The following is a 23261-nucleotide window of genomic DNA, read 5'->3' on the forward strand; positions in this document are numbered from 1 at the left end:
CAGAACTGCTTCTACCTTACTTTATTTTCCTCCAGGTAACATGTTAGTCCAACCATTATCAGCTCTCTTCTAGATGAAATACCTGATAGGATCTCCAATGCTCAAGCACGCATTTGTGCTTCACACTCTTGCTGTAGTTCAGGTTTTCTGTTATCATTGCATTCAGAATCTGGATGCCATGAATTACAGGTCTGTGGGCTGAACTGCAGACTTGTTCCTATGTTATTCTTCATTTCTGACTTGTGGCCATCCCCATGAGGTTTAAATGAAGACTCTGAGGTAGGAGCAGAGAGGTGCCAGGTTTGAGGACAGAATCCATTTGACATGGATGTTACATGTGATGAAGTGACCATCTGGTATAATGATCAGGGCAGAGGTCAGAGAGGGGGATGTGGGTGTGAGAGCCTGCTATGAGTGGGAGAGAAGCCACTGGAACTCATAGTCTGCCAATATTTGTCAGATAATCCTATTTTATTACCTGAATGGTCTTGTTTGATCCTGTTACAGTTTTGCAACAGCACAGGGTTACCCCTGCCACTCATGGGCAGGCAGAGTTTTCTCCCATCCATACAATGCTGATGGAATAGACACCAGAGATACCAGCTCCGAGATACCATTCAGATTAAATAAATACGCCTTAAGGAAAACACTGTGACTTTGTACAAGAGAATCTCCCTAGATTCTCCTAATTTTACAATTAACACTCTAAAACCCTGTGTATTTTCTTTCTTGGGGCCAGTGAAAACTCAGGGCCCCACGGAAAAGAAGCAAAATATGTCAATATGTTGGAAAAAAACCTCTAGGATACACAAGCCAGCTGTTGGTTTGGAAAGTGGTGTCCCCTCAGTGCCAATGACTTCTTTGTCCAAACAGAGCTTACCAGGGTATATTTACGGGTTAATGATTTTCATAATAATTAAAATAAAAAGTTGATGATTGCTTTTGACCCATACAAGCCAATTTCTTACAGTTCAACCTAACACATTACCATATTCTAAGTTAATGGCTGTTTTTTTCAAGTTAGTATTTGGATTAAAGTTCCAATACTGAATTAGACTAAAATAATTAATTGAAAGCATAAGAGACAAGAAAAAGTATATGAAAACTTAATTTATTAGAGAATAATTTTTTTTTATTAAGTAAAAGCTTTAAACAAAAACCAATAATTCCACAAACCAACAATGACTCGGTAGCATGCAAGTACTGTAGGCTGGAGAGGCATGTCTGCTCTTGATGAATCTATATACAATAAACCCTCATTATGTTTGATTCCAGAATGTATGCATACATTGGCTTGGCATGATTCATAATTTAAAGTAAAATAGAAACATAAGGGCAACTTAAACACTGGTTTAATTTATATGTGCCAATTCAAGGTCAGTGACGAGAGCTCCATTAAAAAAAAAATCTTAAGTCAAAAAGTCTTTAGGAAGCAGCCACATCCCTATGTACATTTGAAACTCAAAGGCTAAAAATCCATTCTTGATGAACACCATGAAACAAAGGATGTATAACATCCACCACGTATCTGTTTCAAAAATGGAATGTTTCCAAAATTATCCACCTCTTTACATGTAAACATCACAGTTTGAATAACTACAGAGAAGCCATCAGAATGAGTTCCACAATACACTAACCCTCATGAGGCACCCCTGAGCTCTGTCTTAAAGCATCCACTTCAATCCTGGGGCTTTAAGAACATCTTCTTTGCTTTAACTGTTGGTTTTACGTGTCCATTTTCATCTTCTTCATAGTTGACCCGGTCTCTTTTTTTGGCAAACTTTTTTCCAATTGTCCCCACCAAGGTCTCATATCTGTTAAGACGGTATGCAGCACAAGTTTAATTAAATCCAAAAACAAATAAGATAGGAATCAAGTCTTATCAAGAATATCAAACTAAATATTCAGTGAATTATAACAAATATTCAATGATTATAAAAAAAAATCAAAGCTGTGATCAAAATAAACGGATTTAAAATTTATAAACTTTTCTGTGGATGATTAAATTCTTCACTGTGTTTTGTTTTTGCACTATCCTGAATAAACTGAGATGTATATTTTAAAATATGTATTAGAAGCAGTACCGGTCATGAGCCCTCAACTACCAGTGTGTGTGACAGGCATGAACCTGCCTGAGTCCAATTTAGAGAAAGGAGAAAGTCATCTTCCTGCTGGGGCACTCCAAGGAAGACGGTGGGGAAGAAGAGAACCCACGTGAGAGACAAAGAATGCCGGGCCCAGATTATAATGTGGTTCCAAGGTGACCGTTACCTTCTAGCCATTTCTTCATCTGATACATCGAGCTCCACTGTTTCACCTTCAACTTCCTCTGTTTTGTTCTTGGAGTTCATCTGAAGCATTAATTTCTGAAAAATGCAACAGCACTATCAGGGCTGGAACAGGCTTATTAAAGAAACTGGTATCAATTATATTTGAAGGTAGAGAAACAGAAGTCACAGAATCTACAGGAGTCACCAAAATTTATAGGGAATTCTCTGTAATACTTTACTCCACAATGTGCTAACAGAAGTCGGCTCTGAATGAAGAAAATAGTAAGACAAAAAGTGCCACTAGATTAGACTTCCTGCTAATAAGTTTAAATTGTATTTTAGATCATAAATCTTTTTTTTTTTTTTTTTGAAAGAGAGTGTGCACATGAGTGGTAGAGTAGGGTAGAAGGAGACAGAGAGAATCTTAAGCAGGCTCCATGCTCGGTCTGGACGAAGCCTGATGTGGGGCTCAATCCCAGGACCCTGGGATCGTGCCCTGAGCTGAAATCAAGAGTCGGATGCTTAACTGACTGAGCCACCCAGGTGCCCCTTGATCGTAAATCTTATTAGTTCCTTATATCTAAAGCAGGCACACTGCCAACATGTTCTAGTGAGCAGGGGAAAGAAAAAAGCAAACTTTCAAATTTCCTCCAAATGGGAATGAATGGAATACTACACTCAAGAGTAATACTAAATGCAATCTTTAAAAAAATTTTTTTAAGCTTATTAATTTATTGAGAGAGAGAGAGAGAGAGAGAGAGAGAGAGAGAGAGAGAGAGAGACAGCGAGCATTCCAAGAAGGCCCCATGCTGTCAGCACAGGGATGGATGTAGGCCTCAAACTCATGAACCATGAGAGTTTCAGCCCTGAGCTGAAACTAAGAGCCAGATGCTTAACCGACTGAGCCATCCAGGTGCCCTTAAATGCAATTTTTGGAGGGGGGGGGGCGGGCAGCACATTACTGGATGGAAGAACTGGGAGGCTGGCTCTGATATCCCCGGAAGGACCAGCTTCACTCTGGAACAAGAGGGTGAATAATACATTCTACATGATGTCCACGTGCCACGGATCTCTCCTCCATTCTTTTTCTCACATTAACCTTTTCTTGATAGTTACCCCCTGAGAAACTTTTTTTTTTTTTTTTTTTTTTAATGTACAATACCTTCTTTACAACAAAGGCAGGACAAGGAAGGGACAGCAGAAGAGAAACCAGATTCAGGTGCTTTTCCAACATTTATAGGACTGAAAAGAAAATACTTCTGGGAACAGAAGCTCTGTGAGGGCACAGACTTTGGTTCTCTGCTGCACTCCAATGCCTCAAGAAGGCTGATGAACCACAGGTACAGAATAAATATTTACCGAATAAATGAACTCCATGCTAGGTGCCAGTAAAGACACATGCAACATTAAAAATGTGTTCTAAGTACATCCTGCTTATAATGAAGTAAGTGCTCTCAAGTTGGTACCTTTTCATAACCAGCTGTATACCTAAATTTTCTCATGTTTCATAACAGCTCAGATCTGTAAGCCAAACAGTTCAAAACATTTTCCCAGAGAGAATGTATTCTGTGTTTCAGAGTACCAGTCCTGAAAGCCATTTTCTAATAGGCTCCCACATCAGAACCCAAGGGCCAGGCCAACTTCTTTTCTCACTGTACAAGACATACTGTGGAGGGCTTGCCTACCCCCAGCCCCAGTCCCTGGGCATCGAACACTCATAATCTTTGCTTCCCCCGCCTCCCCCTTTACCCCACTGCCCTCTTTCTCTTCCTCTAAATCTTTAAGCAGGCCAAGGCAAGGAAATTACATATTAAAAACAAACACTTTTAGTGTTGATTTTGTGTAAGGTAAATATAACATCTTAATTATCATGCATCCTCAAAAACGGAAAAAAAAAGAAAACCTACAATCTTTGAATAAAGATTTAGCTAATCTGGCGATTAGCGTGGTGAACTCTGGTTCTCTTCAGGCATCCTTATAGAGTGGTTTTCAACCAGGGGTAGTTTTGTTCACCAAGGGACCTTTGCAATGTCTGGATACATTTTTGGTTGTCACAAGTGGGCCATGTGTGTGCACATGCACACTACTGATATCTAGTGGGGAGAGGCCAGGGATGCTGCTAAACATCTCAAAATACACAGACAGCTACAAAGAATCATCTGGCTCCAGATGTCAGTGGTGGCAGGGCTGAGAATCCCTGGCTTCACGTGATAGTCATCAAACTAAAAATTTACATCATAAACCTCCATTTGGTTGGCCAAGTACCTGATACGATGGCTTCTGGTACATGTGCCAGAATGCTAATAAATATTTGTTAAATGAATGTCTGTGCTTCTCTACAAAACTGAGGCATGGAAATTCAAATCAACAGCTCATAAGGTGAATATTTACTTTTCAAACAAACTTTCCAAAGGATTCATTTAAAACTCTATTTACAAGCTCAGATTAAAACCTGTCCATTAAAAAGTCAAATTACTCGATTCTTAAGTAACGTTTTCCATTAGAAAAGATATGTTTCTAGATGCAAGAAAACAATTTTTCATAATAGCATCGCATGAATAAAACCTGGACGTTCTTGTAAAAGCCCGGAGTTGAGATTCTAACACTCATAGAAGCGCTGTCAGGGAGCGCGTGCTGCTGTATTAAATTATCTACTCAACTCCACCACAACGTGAGGCAGCAACACTGCAATTTCTTTAAATAGCTACGGCGGTATTTCAAGACTTGTTATTTTCTATATAATGAGAAGAAATGCTACCCGGTGGGAAAAAAGCTAAACCCAATTATTAGCAGAAAGAATTCAATTGGAAAATTTTAAAATGGGAAGCAATTATATTTAATACCTCAACCTCAGGATTAAATCCTCTGAATGACATTCTTCCATAGAGAAGGTCTTCACATAACAAGAAGCTCTGCTCTTCTATTATGAAACACCTAAGCAGGAAAATAAGCCTGTGTTAATGGCATGTCTTCTTATAACAAAGCACAGCAAATAAAAGTCAGGATTTCAAATGAAAAATCGATCTTCCGGTTCTTAGCAGAATCAAGTAAAAGTAAGTTAAGACTTCTATTTTTTTTTTAATTTTTTTAACATTTATGTATTTATTATTGAGAGACAGGGAGAGACATAGCGTGAACAGGGGAGGGGCAGAGAGAGAGGGAGACACAGAATCCTACACAGGCTCCAGGCTCTGAGCTGTCAGCACAAAGCCCGACACGGGGCTCGAACCCACAAACCGCGAGATCATGACCTGAGCCGAAGTTGGACACTTAACGGACTGAGCCACCCAGGCACCCCAGTAAGGTAAGACTTCTAAAGTAGGGGTAGAAATAAAAACTGATGACCTTGGCCAGCAAAGCCATTAGAAGACAAGAGCTGGAGGCTGCAGGCACAGCCTTGCCTAAACACATTTAATTGGCATAAATACCTACACAACATAGAGACCTAGACTATGATAAACCTGAATTTTCCGGGGGCACCTGGGTGGCTCAGCCGGTTGAGTGTCCAACTTCAGCCCAGGTCATGATCTCGAGGTCCGTGAGTTCAAGCCCCGTGTCGGGCTCTGTGCTGACAGCTCGGAGCCCAGAGCCTGTTTCAGATTCTGTGTCTCCCTCTCTCTCTGACCCTCTCCTGTTCATGCTCTGTATCTCTCTGTCTCAAAAATAAATAAATATTAAAAAAAAAACCCTGAATTTTCCAAATCTGAAGCAGTTTCCTTGATGTTTACATCCCCAACCCCACCAACTTCTTACTAAGTTCTGATTAAATACCCTGAAATCAGAGTCCCGGCCAGCTTTAAGAGAGCGTATTAGCTGGAGCTCTTAGCTATAAACAACAATGACTGACTTGAGCAGAGAAGGAATTTATTGAAAGGATAGCAGGTATCTCACAGAATCTCTGGGATAGCTGGATGAGCAGGAATGGAAAATAGGCAGAAATAAAGGTAGCTAAGTCGTCAACCCCCAATTGAAACATGGTAAAATCTATCCTGGTAAAAATGCTGCTGCACCTCAGGGGGCTAATCTCTGGACAGCAGAGGGCACTGGGCGGCAACTTGTGTTGCCCTGGAAGGAGGATGCAGATGTGTTTCAGACTCCAAAAGGGCTTCCTCTGAGTCACCAGTTTATTACCCCAGTCCCAGGTAAGCATATCTGACTACAGCCTGAAACCATAAAGGGATCAACCATAAAGAACACTGGGAAAGTAAATACCTGGCCATTTTGGCTTCTTTGGCAGAAAGCAGGCCCTCCTTGTCAAGATTCACTCACTTAGCTAACACCTATTAAGCCAAACTGTGTGCCAGGCAGTGTTCTAGAAGCTGGGGGGACAGCCATGAGTAAGTCTCTGCTCTCAAGGAGGTCACATTCGAGAGTGGTGCCAGATGATAAAGATTTACATTATACAGTGGAAAAAAGATGAAGGTTATTTCACTCCTGTCCTTAAGAGAGCAGCTGGTATCAAACTAGTCCTCTGACTTTAGCCAACGATAAAATAGGACTAAGTAGGAAACGAACAAGTCAAAGCACAGTGCTGTGATGCTTGAGAGAAAAAAAACAGATGAAGTAAGTTTTCTGACTAAAGGCAATGAATGCCCACCTTCTGACTGAAGGCAACATCTAGACTGTGGAGTGGGAGTGGGAGCCCAAACTAAGCCCGGTCTTACTGAAAGGAAAAGGGAAATTGAAGTTTGGGGATGAAGTATATGGGTCAAGAGACCAGAGATGGGGAGATATATAGAGGAATTCTGGGATCCTTTATGCAAAATTTTGCATATTTGTTTCCCTTGAATGTTTGGCCAAATACTAGACTGTACACATGCAGGTCAAGTCCAACAGGGTCAGGGGAAAAAAACAATTTCCAGGAGAAGAATTACCTGGTACATTAGTTTCCTAGGACTGCTATAAGAAATTACCACAAAATGGATGGGCTAAAGAAACAAGAAATTTATGCTCTCAATTCTGGAAGTCTGCAATCCGCCTCACTGGACCAAAATCAAGGTGTTGGCAGAGCCATCCATGCTCCCTCCAGAGGCTGCAGAGAATTCATTCCTTGCTTCTCCAGCTTTCTTTTGACAGCCAGCAGTCTGTGGCTTGTGATCACTGTAACCTCTGCCTTCTCTTCTGTCTCCCTTTTATAAAGATACACGTGATTGCATTTAGGGCCCACCCAGAAAATCCAGGATAACCTCCCCATCTAGAGATCTTTAACTTAATCACACCAATAAAGTCAACTTTGCCATATAAGCTAACATAGGTTCCAGGGACGAGGACGTGAATTTTATTTGGCGGGCCATTTTCTAGCTTACCATCCCTGAGAAAGAAAATTTACCCTAAAATTGTATGTTGAACAAATACAAGATTTGCACAAAGGAGGGAAATGTTTCAGTTGTGTCTATCTAGAGTGGGGGGACCAAGCTGAATATCCTGTGACATCGAAAAGAAAGGTCACCCTTCAGGAGTAGGACTCATCTAGCAAGACAGTCAAGGCCATAAAACCTACTCTAACAAAAACAGGGACCAAGCTGATTGGAATGTAAATCAACTGCCTAATGGAACAAATTCAACACTTTATTAAGGAAGGCAACAAATTCCAGGTACTCAACAAGGTAATACATAATGTGAGGCCACAGTAAAAAGTTGCTAAACATGTAAAGAAGTAGGAAAATGTGACCCATAAACAGGAGAAAAACAAATAAATAGAAAAAAAGGGATGATGGAATTAGTACAAAAAGGACTTTAAAACAGTTATATTAAGTATGTTCAAGGATTTAAAGGAACACAGAAATGTAATGAAGACACAAATAAGGAACGTGAATATGGAAATTATGAAAACTTATCAAATAGAAATTTTACAACAGAAAATACAGTATCTGATGTGAAAAATCAGAATTGTCCTCTATCTATTAAAGAAACTAAATTCATTATTATGAGAGAAAACTCCAGATCCAGATGGCTTCACTGGTGAATTTTATCAAAAATTTAAGGAAGAAACAATACCAATTTTACTCAAACTAAGAAATGAGAAGAGAAGGAAGGGACACTTCCAAACTCATGTTATGGCCCAAACTACAGGCATTGTAAGAAACCTACAGTGGAATATCCTTTATGAATACGAATGCAGAAATCATTATTAAAATATTAGCAAACTGAAAGAACTATATATACAAAACATGAATACCAAGGGGTGATTTGTTTCAGAAACATAAGGTTGTTGTGAAACTGAAATCTCAAGATAATTCCCATGTTAACAGAGGAAAGAAGAAAAACCATATGATCAACTCATTAAAAATCATTCGACAAAATACAACACCATTTACAAAAGTCTTCAGGAAACTAGGAAGAGAAAGGAAAATCTCTCATGCTGGTAAAGGACATTTAGGAAAACATACAGCATTTTATATACTTAACAGTAAAATAGTTAATACTTTCTCCCTAAGATCAGAAACAATGCAAGGATGTCCATTCTTATCATTGTACTGGAGATGCTAGCCAACAACAAAGGAAGAAAAGGAAATAAAAGTTTTAATTTTCTTCTCTGTAGATGACAACTGCATATGGAGATAATCTCAAGAAATCTACACAAAACCACTAGAGTTGGTGAATCAATTTAGCACAGTACAGAATACAAGGTCTATATACAACATTTCTACGTACGTAAATACAACAAACAATTTTGGGAAAAAGGCTATTTGCAATAGGAATTAAAAATATGAAATACATAGGGATATATTTAAGGATATATACACAAAACCTCTCCACTCCAAACTACTAGCAATTACTGACGGGTATTAAATAATAGCTAAATAAATGGGTATATCATGTGTATGGACTGAAGAACACAATTTTGTTAAGATACCAATTTTCCTCAGATTGATTTACAGAATCAATGCAATGCCAATCAAAATCCTATTTTTTGGAGGAGGAAGGGAATCACGGAAAGAAATTAGTAAGCTGATTCTAATATTTATATGAGAATACAAAGGATGCAGACTAGCCAAAACAATCTTGAAAATAATAAAAGAAAACTTGCGCTATCTGATTTTAAGACTTCGAGACTGCAAGATTCAAGATTGCAATCCATAGTAATCAAGCCGATAGGACAGAAAAACTTATGGTGCAAAAGAATTGAGTCCAGAAAAAGACCCATACTAATACAGCATATTGCTTTTGACCACAGCATCAAAACAATGAGTAAAGAAAAATATTTTCTTTAAATAAATGGTACTGGGACCATTGATTTTCTATAGAAAAACAAAACAAAACAAAAACAGACCTTGATTTCTACCTCACACCACACAAAATCACACACACATAAAAATCAAAGACAGATCATACATAAAAATGTAAAAGCTAAAATTACAAACATTCTACAAGCAAACATAGAAACTATATTTGCAAACTTGGTACAGGCAAAGATTCACTAGACAGGACCCAGAAAGAACTAACTATAAAAGGCAAAAAAATGAATGAAACAAAACAAAAGCTACTGTTCATCAAAGACAACATTAATAAATAGGCCAGCCCACAAACTGGGAGAAAATATTCCCAATATATACATCTGTTAAAGGATCTGTATTCAAAATATAAAGAACTCCTATCTCTACAGAAGTATGTAAGTTTTACCTAAAAAACAAAACGGAATAAAACCCTACATAATGATATGCATGCTGAAGTGTTCAGAGAGAAAATGTCTGCAACTTACTCTGAAATACACTAAAAATAAAATGGATTGACAGATGTATAGAGGGATGGATAAATATGTAATAGAAGATAGTAGAAAAAAATGTAACTATTTCATTTTTAAAAATGGGCAAAAGAACTGAATAGGGACTTCACAAAGGGAGATATAGAAATGGCCAATAAGCACCTAAGAGTTCTTTAACATCAGTCACCAGGAAAATGCAAATTAAAAAGCATAATGAGACACCACTAGAATGACAGAATAGGTAAAAAGAAAAAGATAACCTCAAATGTTGGAAGGACTGGAAAAATCAGAACTCTTACACTTCTTTAGTTAAAGTGTAAAATGGTGCAATCACTGTGGAACACGGTCTGAGAGTTTCTCATAAAGTTAAATATATATGCCAACCTTACAACCCAACAATTCCACCTTTACCGAAGACAAATTTTAAGCAGAAAGAGCTGGGGGTCCCCAGAAAAAGAAAGACAAAATCACAGCTTTCGTGATACCAGAGAAGTCATTCTAGGCCCCCAGCTATTTTGGGTGATTAATGCCCTACTAGCTCAAGCACACTTCTAGCAGAACTTCCTAGGAGGTGTCAGAATTACAAAGAAATGCGAAATTCTCAGTAAAGATTTTAAAGGAACAAAGAGAAACCAAAAACACACTCTACCAGGCCAGGAAATAGCCTAACCAGAGACAACAAACCACTTGTAAAACTCCCTGTGCTGTTTCAAAAGTAAGAAAGGCCCAGTATCAGGAGCCCAAGACCACCCATCCAGTTTATACTAGCTGTGGGAGCATGCCCATTGGTCCCTTCCCCTCTCCCGACAGTTCCCTTGGCCTCGGAGCACAAGCTTCATTCACATAACATAGGATGCATGTACAGGCATGTTTTCTAAGCACGCCTACACTGCCTCATGTCTGCCTTTACATGCAATGACAAAGTTCCCCTTTCTGAATATTCATCCTAACCCTAAGTAAAAGAAACCCACTTGCCCCTACTTGGGAGAGTCATGGCTTTGGAAGTCATTCCCTGTGATCTCCTTATTTGCTGCAAATAAAGTTTGCTTTGTGGACAACTCCATCTCGTGTAGTCCTTATCTGTAACTCAGCAAGGAGCGAACTCACGTTAGTTGTAGTTTTGTCATTTGGCTACAAAATGAAAATAGGACTCTATGCCAAGTTTGGAAGGCAATGAAGAAGAAAATGTGAAGACAGCTGGGGAAGAGCAGCTAGATAAAGGTCCTGAGAAGGCAGTGTTAAGTGACCTGTCTGAGCAACAGGGAGGAGGCCTCCGTGAGGGAGAAGGAGTGACAGAAGGGAATGCTGGTAGGAAGTCAGTATTATTTTCACAGTGACAGTAAGATGTTGTTTTCTTCACTGTGTTGACCCTTACACAGAGGGTGCAAAAGCAATTATGAGTAAAAGTTCACCTTAGCATGAATTAAAGTCGTGATACCATACTACACTAGTAGTCATTGCATTATTCACTGTTGGTTTTCAAAGCCTTTAAAAAGGGAAAGAAGCCAATAAGAATGTTCTTGATAAAACAGTAAAAAATTTATTTTCATTAATCTCAGTCTTCAACAATATTCTGCATACAAAATAGTAAATATATATATATTATATATACATATATGTATATATAATACATAATATATATTTGTATATATATATGTCACTTCAAAGGAACAACTGACAATACTTGTTGCCAGTAACAAAATTCAAGCTTTCAAGCAAAAATTAGAATTTTGAATAGCTTGTGTATGGCATCTTGGGTTTGATAGCTTCTCAATACTTAAAAGATTTTTCTGATGAAACCGATGGTAATATTAATGAATGTTTTTTGAAATCATACAATGAAATGAGTTAACATTTAGAAAATCTATACAACTCACCGAACTAGTTTCCAAACGAGAAATGCATGATGTTATGAAATCATGCATGGATAAAAGGTCTATTCAAAATGTAAGGTAGACTAATGATTATGAAAAATTTATTGATGCTTTGAGACTCCATGCTGCAGTTAACTGTAAAGAAACTATTTATTGGGTTCTGGAGTAGCGTCGAAGAATTACCTGGAAAAGCTATTATAATACTCCTCTCTTTTCAATTACATCATCTGTGTGAGGGTGGATTTTCTTTATATCCCTCAACCAAACCAACAGACTACAATAGGTTGAATGCGAGGGTTAAGAGAAATCACCCAGAGAATCCACACATCTTCTATTATGCCAGACCCTGAAAGATTTGCAAAAATGTAAAACAGTGCCATTGTTCTCACTAATTTTTTTTTTATCTTGGAAAACAGTTATGTTTTCATGAAAAATATGTTATTTGTGCTAACATGTTAATGAGGCTACCTGTAGAGTGAGCATTTAAAAAATTTCATTTTAATTTCTTACAGAGTAAATATCGACATGAAATAAACTACACAAATGGAATCTCTTCAGGGGTTCCAAATAATTTTACAAAATGTCAATGGTCCTTGAGCCCAAAACTTTGAAAACCTCTGTTCTTTGGGTTCCTCTCTACCTGGCTCTCTAGTCCAGCCAGCACCTCACCTCCTTCAGCACCTCCCATTCCCTGAGACAGCCTAAATTCAGGCACACATTCTCCTGAATTTTTGTTCAGCCTTTTCCACAAATGTGAGATTCCTTCTCAATTGCCTAATCTTGGTCCTTGGCCAGTGCAGCAGATAAAACCTCATCCATCTCCCAAATCAATTACCCCCCTCAGGAAAGCATCATAACTACTCTCACTTCAGACAAAAGAAAGAAGCAGGGGCCAGGAATGGATTCACAGCAGGACCACTGCTCCCTCAGAAGGCCTTTCCCAGGGGTTTCCATTAACACAACAGCTTTAATATAAAAAGGGACACAGATGTTATCTACAAGATAGTTTCAATAATTAGGAAAATTAATAGAGTTAGCAAAAAATTAAATATTCTAAAACTTAACTATAAGCATTCTGTATTTTAATATCCTAATTTTTATTAATGAGGACCCATAATTTTATTTTATTATTTTTTTTAACGTTTATTTACTTTTGAGACAGAGAGAGACAGAGCATGAATGCGGGAGGATCAGAGAGAGGGAGACACAGAATCTGAAACAGGCTCCGGGCTCTGAGTGGTCAGCACAGAGCCTGACGCGGGGCTCGAACTCACGGACTGCGAGATCATGACCTGAGCCAAAGTCAGCCGCTTAACCGACTGAGCCACCCAGGCGCCCCTATAATTTTAGAGTCAAAACACATCCAGGATATTACTGATTTCATCTATTTTTATAGATGAGAAAGTACTCGAAAAAACTCAGACTTGCCCTAAATCCACAAATAACATGCATGGCAAAGCAGGGGAAAAACACCCGGTAGGGAAACAATTCTCTATGGGTCTCTCCTGTGAATGAGGCGTTAATTGACCTTTTGCTCTGGAACATCTTTTCAGGGATGTGTGTATAGTGAGCTGCTTTGAAAGGCAGAGCTACTGTCTTCCTTCAGAGCAAAGTGCAGACTTGCTTAATGTCCAGTATAATAATGTCTCTCTTGGGGCCGAGGGTAAGTTGGCTTGTATTGTATTCCAGTATCAAAGATAACAGGAGTCCTAAGTTCAGGACTTCTCAGCTGTGATGCAAAACTACTGTGGGTACCACAAACAGGTGGGCCTCACCACATCATCCCCCACGGGATCTGGGGAGCAAGCAGGAAATGACACAAAACAGATACCCACACTGTGTGTTGTGCTGTGAGTAATGAAGTCCTTGCGTCTGACCCAAGAGTCTTGTACCTTCCACCAGCATCCGTGAAACTGTGGCAAGCTAACCTGTTAGTTTACAGTATGATCTCAGCTCTCACAGTTCCTAACATTCATTAGGCCACAATATGCAAGCACAAGAAGCATGGTAGCCAAATACATACTTTTAAAGCAACATCCTGTGGCAAAAAAGCAATTAAACTGGCTATTCTCTGCACTGGGGCACATCCTTTGGAGAAAATCAATATGGCAAAAATACAGTGAAATCTCTGATCTGGTAAATTCTTCTAGGGATTTATACCAAGCATCTCCTATCAGGTTCCCTGGAAACAGACTCTGAGACAGAGTTGTGTGCAGAAGTATTACTGGCCGGTGCTGTTTGGGAGATGCCCCTCTATGGAAATAAGGACGGCAGGAGAAGGTGACCAGCGATGTGGTTACACTAAGGCCTCAGCCCTTACGAACAGCTCTGGACTTCGGAAGGTCCTGTGGTTGTTCTAAGTTGAAGCAAAGCAACCAGATCCTCAATCCGCTACACAGTTTAGGCATTGGCCTGGGGTATCCCCTAAGGGGAGATGTGGACTGAATAGCCCTAAATGTCATCACTGAATTGTAGCGATATGGCTGACATTACAAATGGCATCCTCTAGACTTCTAGAGCAAAGTCCCCAATTCCACAGATAGCAGGGACCCTCTGGAATAATTCAGATGATACCACCACCGAAGGATTCGCAAACACAAAAGAGCAAGAAGGAATGGGCGGATTCCATAACAATCAAGTATAAGGAAATACATGTGCCACCAGAGTTTACTGTGCTTTATAGGGCTGACCTGCTGTGGTGAGTGCATCACATATATTATCTATTTACTTCTCATAAGGTATGATACTGTTATCACACCCAATATACAAAGGACATAAGATGAGTTAAGTAACTTGCCCGAGGTCACAAGTAAGAAAGTGGCAGAGCTGGGCATCAAACACAGGTCTGCCCCTTTGCAGAGTCCATGTGCTTAATTAACCAATCCATTCCACTGGCTCCCTATTCGGGATAAAAATACACATCCTGAGGACATACATCCATTTTCCTCTCCACATTTATTTCTCATTATCTTCCCCTACTCCATATCTTGGGAGGCTGATATGAATGTTATAAATGGAAGTGGTCCTTTGCAGTCTGGAACCAGGCTTCCTTCCTGTGGGACTACCTCAGACTGGCTGTGCCGTCTTATGAGGGTAGCAGCTCTTGTAAGATGCACTCACCACATGCCCTGTCTTCCGATTCAGTAACCACTCCCTCCCCTTGATCCTCTGGGCCTGGAGTGGAAATTATTCCCATCACACAAGCTATGATGAATGCACTGTCCCTGGTGGCTTCCCTGTGTCCTGCCCATACCTGTTACACTCTCCTCAAATTACCCAATTTGACAGTGTCATCTTTTCCTGACAACAACTTGACCCAATACACGCATCTATACACAAAACAGGTGCTGAATGATGGCAGAAGCTTATTATTTACCATTGGGGTCTGACTCTTCGTATCCCCTGCAAAATACTTATGTTGAAATCTTAACTCCCAAGATGATATTAGGAGGTGAGGCCTTTCAGAAGTGGCCGGAGTCATGAGGGTGGGGCCCTCATAAATGGGATTAGCACCTTACAAAGGAGACTCCACAGAAACCCCTAGCCCCTTTCACCAGGTGAGGACTTGGTGAGAAGGCACTAGCTATGAACCAAAGAAATGGCCATCACCAAAATATGACCACATCTTGATTATGGATTTCCAGCATCCAGAACTGTGAGAAATAACATTTCTATTATTTATAAGCTACCCAGTCTATGGTATTTTGTTACAATAGCTTGAGAGGATGGAGACATTTACCTCCTAGGAAAGGAACCTAAAGGTCATTTTTCTGGGAATAATATGCTGGGGGGATGGGGGGGGAAGAATACTGAAAACAGGATAGAAACCATCCTGCCTTTCAATAAAAGTAAGTAACAAAATATCTGGAATACTTTGTGTAAGTTTAGTCAAGGTATAAAATTAAATTACAGCTTCTTACCAGTAATGGTCCCTTCCTATGCCACCCTGCCCCCAAATCTGCACAGCCTCTGGCATTATCTTCCCCTCCTTCACTGCCATATTGCTTCCTCTGAGAAGCAGTGGAAAGAAGCAAACAGAGAAGCAAGCAGAAAAACAAAGTACCTTCCTTCCATATCTCCTGGGGGGGACATGCTTTCTGTCTTTAAAGGACACCTAGCCTTCCAGAAAAGATCCAGAGAAGGTCAGCCAAATGAACAAGGGAATTTTAACATGTTAAAAATGAAAAAAATTATTAGGTAAAGAAAATAAAAACTTAAATTGCCTGAATCAGCAACATCTTCAATCATCGGACAAAGTTTCAATAAAACTACTGTCCCATAGAGCTAAGGTTAAAAAAAAAAAAAGCAACGAGAAGAAATGAGAGTTTTAAGAAGAATTTAGATAAAATCAATGCATGATATGAATCTATCACTCCTTCACTGAAAGTTATTTATCAAGCACCAACCAGGAGGAACAATCTAGCATGTTATCCCAGCATTAGCCATGACCAGCTGGTGGACTCTGGGCAAGCTATTCTCTCTTAAGCTTCAGATGCCTCAGCTATAAAAGGGATGGAATCAGAGTAGCCAGCTCCTAAGTCGGCTCTGAGGATTAAATAATTAAGAGATACAAAGTGCTTAGCTCAATTCCTGATACATGCTAGAGACTCAATAAATGTTAGCTAAGATGACTGGTATTAACAGCAGTAAAAATTAAAAAAAATAAAAGAAACAAACCTACAACTCTTGAATTGCTTTTAAGAAGCTCAGCTTGATGAAGAACTCTATTACTCACACAGAACTGGAGAGCCTTAAAGTACACACCTTCAAACTTAATCTTCAAACTTAATATGACAGGGAGCACACCAGAGTCTTATAAAGGCCCCCCAGTTATTATAAGAGACAAGCGGGTTAGATTCATCTATTCAATATAGAAAAAGAATGATGTTATAAATGAGGGCCAGTAAAAATGTATAAATCCAAGTAAAACTTATATAGATTTAATAATTTTAGAAAACTATTTGCAAAGCTTACTCAAGAAACCGAACAGGTATTATTTTACAGGCTTTGTGTCACTGGAATGAACATGTCATATTTGCAGGGATTTCCCTCTGAATGCCCAAAGCATCACTGATATAATTTCTACTAAACCTACTCCTTTTCTTTAAGCTCTGGCAAATCCAAGTACCAGTGCTCTTCACTAATGATTTTCTTTTCTTCCTCTTCTAGTTGTCTCTTGGTCTCTGAGTCCAGTCCCCTTTGCATGAACTGTCAAAACAAAACAAAATCAGTGTCAGCAACTGGTTTTCCCAAGTTAGAGTGGAGGAAAACACAGATAACTTTATTCTTCCACATGCTTTCCCTCGTTTCTCCAAGAATCCCATCTCAGGGGTGAGGGTGGAGGTGGTGTGACCAAAGTAGCTTAGCTCCGCCCTAGACGGCATCACACCAGACTAGCAGGGAGCTGACTAGAGCACACAAAAAAGTATGTGGACTTCCTACAGAAGACTTCAGAAAGATCTTTACCACACTTTAGTTTGTCTAATTTAGTAAAACGAGCAATAGAAAACTGTATTCAATCAGTGCCCCTAAATATTTCAGTTTTACATAGTGGCCAGTGGGGAAAGGCTAAGACAAAAGACAGATCATGACAGGCAGGGGGAGACAGAAAGTGAGAGGGGCCAAAAGAAGGTGAGAGACTCAGTACTTTCTGAATCTCTCACCGACTCATGGAGCCCAATGGTCTTCATACCTGCTGATCTTAGTGTGGAATGGCCTTTCTCATGCTCCTCCACCTGGCCAACTCCTGGCCCTTCTGGTATACGAAAAACTACTCCATCCCTGTGAAATTATCTCTGATACCTGTAAGCAAAATCGGGATTTCTCTCCCAGATGCTTCCTATGACACCCTCAAATAGTCTCACCACATTTTAATTCCTTGAGCATCTGCCTCTTCTGGAGACCTTGAGGGCAGGGACTTTGTCTAGATTGTCTCCTTCCTCACTTTTACCATGATGAATGATGCATAGTAGGGGCTCTGTAAACACAGACCTGCTCTTCACGTATCTCTATCCTCTGAAAGGCTGCTCATCTCTACAGCTGCTCTTTATTCTAAAATGTGCAAAAGTACAATTCAAAATGGGGCAGTAGAGAAACCCACAGTCCAGCTGCTGGTCTCTTCCCACAACAACTACATTTCCTCAGGGGAACCAGTGAACACACTAAGAGGTTGATCACAGCAAACCAATAATTAGCTCTTGTCCAAGCTCTATATTACTTTTCCCTTCATTCCAACCTTCCCCCAAACATAAGCATTTTTAGGTATAAGGGCTTTGCCAATGAATGCTAAATGAAATGACGAAACTTGAAAAACATTTACAAATAAAATACAGTGATAACTTCCAGTTCTGCTGAGGACGTAGTGAGGCTGAATCACTCATACTATTGCTGGTGAGAATATGAAATGGTACAGCCTCTGTGGAAAACAGCTTGACAGTTTTGTACCAAACTAAACATGCACTTACCATATGACCCAGCAATTGCCCTCTTGGGCATTTTATCTCAGAGAAATGAAAACTTATGTTCACTCAAAACCTTATACAGGTATATTCACAGCAGCTCTACTTGTTAATAGCCAAGAACTGAAAACAACCAAAATATTCTTCAACAGGTGAATGGTTAAGTCCTAAGGTACTTCCAATGCATGCAATACTACTCAGTAATAAAAAAGGAAGGAACTATTGATATACTCAACAACTTAGATGGATCTCAAGCGAATAATACTGAGTGAAAAAAGCGAACCCCAAAAGGTTACATCTTATATGATTCCATTTACATAACATTTTTGAAATAACATAAGTAGAGAAATGGAGAACAGACTCATGGTTGCCAGAGCTTAGGGAAAGAAGAGACTGGGTTGGCTACAAAGGGACAGCTTCAGGGAATCTCATGGTAATGCAACAGTTTTGTATCTTGAATGTGGAAGTAATTACATAAATCTGCTCGTGACAAACTGTATGGAAATCTCTCTCTCTCTCTCACACACACACACACACACACACACACACACACACACACACACACAGAAAACAGTAAAATGAAACAGACTCTGTGGATTGTACCACTGTCAATTTCCTGGCTTTGTACCGTACTCTAGTGATATAAGACAGGGAACAGAAGAGTACAAAGGCTCTCCCTATACATTTTTTGCAACTTCCTGTGAATCCATCATTATTTTATTTACTTATTTAAAAAAATTTTTTAACGTAAATTTTTGAGAGAGAGACACACAGAGTGCAAGCAGGGGAGGAGCAGAGAGAAAGGGAGACACAGAATCTGAAACAGGCTCTAGGCTCTGAGCTGTCAGCACAGAGCCTGATGCGGGGCTTGAACCCACAAACTGTGAGAGCATGACCTGAGCCGAAGTTGGACGCTCAACTGAATGAGCCAGCCAGGTGCCCCTTTCATAATTTTAAATAAATGTAAAAGAAATGCTTGGACTCTAAAGTGTTTTGTAGTCTTCCTTTCTCCTTTTACCTGTGTCTATAGCCTCACCACAGGAAAGAACTGGCAGTTTCTGGAATACATATTCTGTACTTCCCAGTCCTTCTGTCTCTGCTACTCAACATCATGTTTCCATTTTCTACTCAGCAAAATATCAACTTGTAAAGGCCCAGAGCACATGTCCTTTGAGTCTTCCCTGACTGTGTTTGGCCAAGCTCTTCACCGACTTGTTCCCATAAAAGAGTACCTTTCCCTATGTCTAAAAGCCTTATAAACACTAGCTTATTGTTCATTTTGCTTCGTCTGTGTCTCCCAAAAGACTGAGATTCTGAATAGCAGACCATGTCTCTTATTATAACTAGGACTCTGGCTGCCCTTGGTACTCAGGAAGAGTTCAATAAAGGTTCTCTGAATGTAAGTCTGGACTTGCTTTATTTCTTCAGAGTCTCTTTCCTGGGTGGTTCTCTTTAAACCCAGATGCCTCATTTCATCTTATATTCTTGGTAATACAACTCACCAATCCTGCCCAACTGCTTTTTTATCTCCTATTTTTAGTCAAGTAGTATTTATGGCATACAAAATAGCTATCTATATATGTGTGCTCTGTGCACATGGCAAGGCTAGAACACCCTGTGAATATAAAATCAAGCAACTCGATTTAGGTAGCAATCCAATTCTCCTGACTCCACAGCATCTAAGAACACTCTATAAAGCTTAGTGATTTGGCTTTACGCACAACAGAGGACCTAGAGCTGGTACCACAAACTATAGTCCTTAGGCTGGATGTCTGGTGGTGTAAATAAAGTTTTATTGGGACAAAGATACGCTCATTTGGTTCTGAGTTACAATGGCAGAGGTGGGTAGTTACAATAGTGAGTGGCCCAGAAGCCTAAAGTATTTTTCATCCGTCCCTTTACAGAAGTAGTTCAGCAATTCCTGTCTTAAGAGTCCAATAGAGCTAAAATGACACTGGGAACTGCCAACTATATCCTTCACTTTCTACTTCCCCCATCATCTCCAGCTCCTAACAGCTGACCAAGTCAGAGGATTTCAAGTACACCTGAAAACAACTGTATTAGTATTAAATCCTCAACTCTTTTATTCTTGCTCTATACTTTGCTCTGGCTGAACAGCTACACTGGATACAGCAACCTAATGCAGCTGCTCCATTCATTCTCGTAGGAATGGATGTGCATTATACTCCACTCTGTGCATAGTATCTCCTGCTGTCCTGCCAAAAAGCTCTTTTTCATCAATGATTGAAGCTGATAACTCAACTAGAAAATATGTGTAACCTTCTCCCCCCTCTTCTTTGCTTCCAATGTCCTGTTGAGTGTTTCCCAACCACTAGGGTAGGGGTTGATACTTTTTTAAGGTAACTTCTTCCTTCCTAACTCTGGAGTCAGATCTTTGGTCAAAGTCTTACTCAGCATATCTTCATTTGATGCACCTGCTTTGCCAATCCACTCCACTGCTCTGATTATAAACGAGAAGTCAAAGAAGACTCTGTTGGGTAAAAATTCAAAATTTGCTAATATGTATGAAAAAAGAACTTCAGAAATTATAAATGATATGACTTACCCTCCACCCTCACTCATCCTATCCATCCCTAGTCATACCCTAGCTCAACCCCATTCGTTTCTGGCACATGCAACATTTACTCTTCAATCTTTCGAAACATTATTTATGCCTTGCTTCCTTTTTTCTGGAAATTACTCTTTAAGCATGATATCTAACACTGCGCAGTAGGGTTCAGAGACAAGCAGTATGCAATAGTAGTTATGAGCAGGGGATATGGAGCCAGACTGCCTGGGTTTGGTCCTGTCTATACTACTTATTAGCTGTGTAACCTTAGGCAAGTTACTTCTCTTTTTCAGTGCTTCAGCTATAATAGAGGAAAAATAACTAAACCTACTTCACAGAATTATTATGTGGATTTCATGGGTTGATACATGCACTTAGAACAGTTGTCTGAACACAGAGCAGAAAGTATAAATCTTTGTTATTATTCAAGTTTGAAGGCCTGGTTGTTTCCCGTTTTAGTTCCTGTATTCATTTTATCTACACTTGTCTCTTTTTTTTTTTTCCTCTCTTCCACTTTGAAATCATGCTTTTAAAAAAAATTTTTTTAATGTTTATTTATTTTTGACACAGAGAGAGAGAGACACAGAGCATGAATGGGGGAGGGGCAGAGAGAGAGGGAGACACAGAATCTGAAACAGGCTCCAGGCTCTGGGCTGTCAGCACAGAGCCCCACGCCGGACTCAAACTCACAGACGACGAGATCATGACCTGAGCTGAAGTCAGACGCTCAACCGACTGAGCCACTCAGGCGCCCCTAAAATCATTTGATTGTTAAACTGATTCAATTTCGAATCTAAAATCAATTTCGCTTAAAGCTGACATTCACCTCAACTGTTATAATTCTCTCCATTCCCGCTGCCATGGCAACCAGACCATCAGAGCTTCTTGTTTGGTCTTTCCGACTGCAATTTTGTCCCTTGTCAGGTCTTTCTTTCACCAATGTAGTCTCTACAGGGCAGTTAAGGTAACTTTGAAAAGTAAGAAGCACAGCTAAGATGCCGCTCCCCCTGCTCAAAAGCTTCCTCATCATGTTCACAAGATAAAGGGAAAAAATCCTTCATCTGGCCTAAAATTCTTCACATGTTGTGGCCACTGGCTACTTTTCCAGGCCCACATTTTGCTACTTGTCTTCCAAGCACATCGAGTTATTTTTAGTTCTTGGAAACCTCAACAGATGTTGTGGTCTTTGCGTCTCAGACTTCTGAAGTCGCTTTCCCCTCGGTTTGTGCTGCCATGCCCCACCCTCCCACCGACCCTTCAGTCTCTACCTAAGGGCCCGTTCCTGCCCAAGCGCAAGTAAGTTCCCAGGACTCCCGGGGCTCTGAGCATCACCTCACTTAGTGCTGCGCCACCCTGCTTGCTTACGTGTCTGTCCTATCTGTCCGCGCGCTTTATGAGGGAAGCCGCGGGATTTATAACCTAGCTCCCCGTGCCTAAGGCAGAGCCAGCGCTAAGTGAATGAATGAACGTCCGAACTGGAGGCCCTCCGTGGCCTCCCCAGTGGCCCCGCGCGCCCTCCACCTCGGCCCCGGCCGGGTCGCCAATCCCAGGTACCCCTGTCGCCCGGCCCGCCTCCCCGGCGTCCCCACACCTTCATGCGCAGCAGGTTCTTGGACAACTTCGTCTTGCGCTCTGCCGCCATGTTGGCTCCTGCTCCGGGCCGCGGGCCACCACCAGCCCCCCGCCGCGCACGCGCACTGCTGCGTGCGTCGCGGCGTCGTCTTACGCAGCTCGCGTCGTCCCGCCCCGTGGTTCCGCCCCGTTTCTCGCGCTCCGGCGCGTCCCCGGAATCTCCGCGCGTCGCCTCAGGGAGCGCTCGCCTCACGGAGGAGCTCGGGGTAAGGACGCGGCTAGCGGTGCCGGGGTGAGAGGGACTTGACACGGGGAAGGAGACGTCTGAGGGCCTGGAGGAGGTCCTAGCGCCGGCCGCTGCGGCTTCAGCTGGGCCCTTCGGAGCGGCCCGCGGCGGCCGGTGGCCGAATATCGCCGCTCCTCACGGACTCCGTCCTGCCACACGTCGCCGACTCAGTCGGGCCGGCGAGACCTTTGAGACGCTTGCCCCACCGTCCCGGCTGGACCGAGTCTATCACGTATACCACTTCCTCCCACGTTCACGGTCACCCCGTGCGGCGGCTGGGTAAACTGAGGCACGGGGAGGCCGCTCAGCTGGCCCAGAGTCGGAGGGAGGGAGGGAGGCAGGCGTGTGCAGACCCCGCCCCCCACATCCGGCTTCGGCAACGCGTGGGAAACTGCGCGGGTGTGCGCGTCTTCGAACCCGAACGAGCCTTCTGTGGAAGCGCCGGGCGTGAAAGCGAAGGCGCGAGGACAGGGCGGCCACCTGTCTTAAAGGATTGGAGAGACGGTGGCCTCGGCGCTGCGTGGCCC

The 23261-nt window shown here is 41.2% G+C and overlaps 1 protein-coding gene across 4 annotated transcripts; it reads right to left on the reverse strand.

Annotated features, from left to right (window-relative positions):
- Window positions 1-1095: 1095 nt before the first annotated feature.
- On the reverse strand, window positions 1096-22541 carry MPHOSPH6 (M-phase phosphoprotein 6). Of its 4 annotated transcripts, none has more exons than XM_047078832.1 (6): window positions 22468-22528; window positions 17714-17826; window positions 16945-17057; window positions 5114-5204; window positions 2272-2366; window positions 1096-1814 (listed from the first exon to the last, which is right to left on the reverse strand). In XM_047078832.1, exons 3-6 carry the CDS (start codon window positions 17052-17054, stop codon window positions 1679-1681), a joined length of 432 nt encoding a protein of 143 aa, XP_046934788.1. In that variant the 5' UTR covers window positions 17055-17057; window positions 17714-17826; window positions 22468-22528; the 3' UTR covers window positions 1096-1678. The 4 variants fall into 4 exon arrangements, with proteins under 4 accessions (XP_046934788.1, XP_046934787.1, XP_046934786.1 ...); XM_047078831.1 differs by lacking the exon at window positions 22468-22528 and adding an exon at window positions 21703-21824; XM_047078830.1 differs by lacking the exon at window positions 17714-17826 and having other exon boundaries at window positions 22468-22541.
- Between the last annotated feature and the right edge of the window lie 720 nt (window positions 22542-23261).

Source organism: Lynx rufus, unplaced genomic scaffold (genome assembly GCF_022079265.1).
Source record: "Lynx rufus isolate CCGP_SWC_20201006 ecotype Redwood Valley unplaced genomic scaffold, mLynRuf1.p SCAF_16, whole genome shotgun sequence".
In the NCBI taxonomy this organism is placed as follows: Eukaryota; Metazoa; Chordata; class Mammalia; order Carnivora; family Felidae; genus Lynx; species Lynx rufus.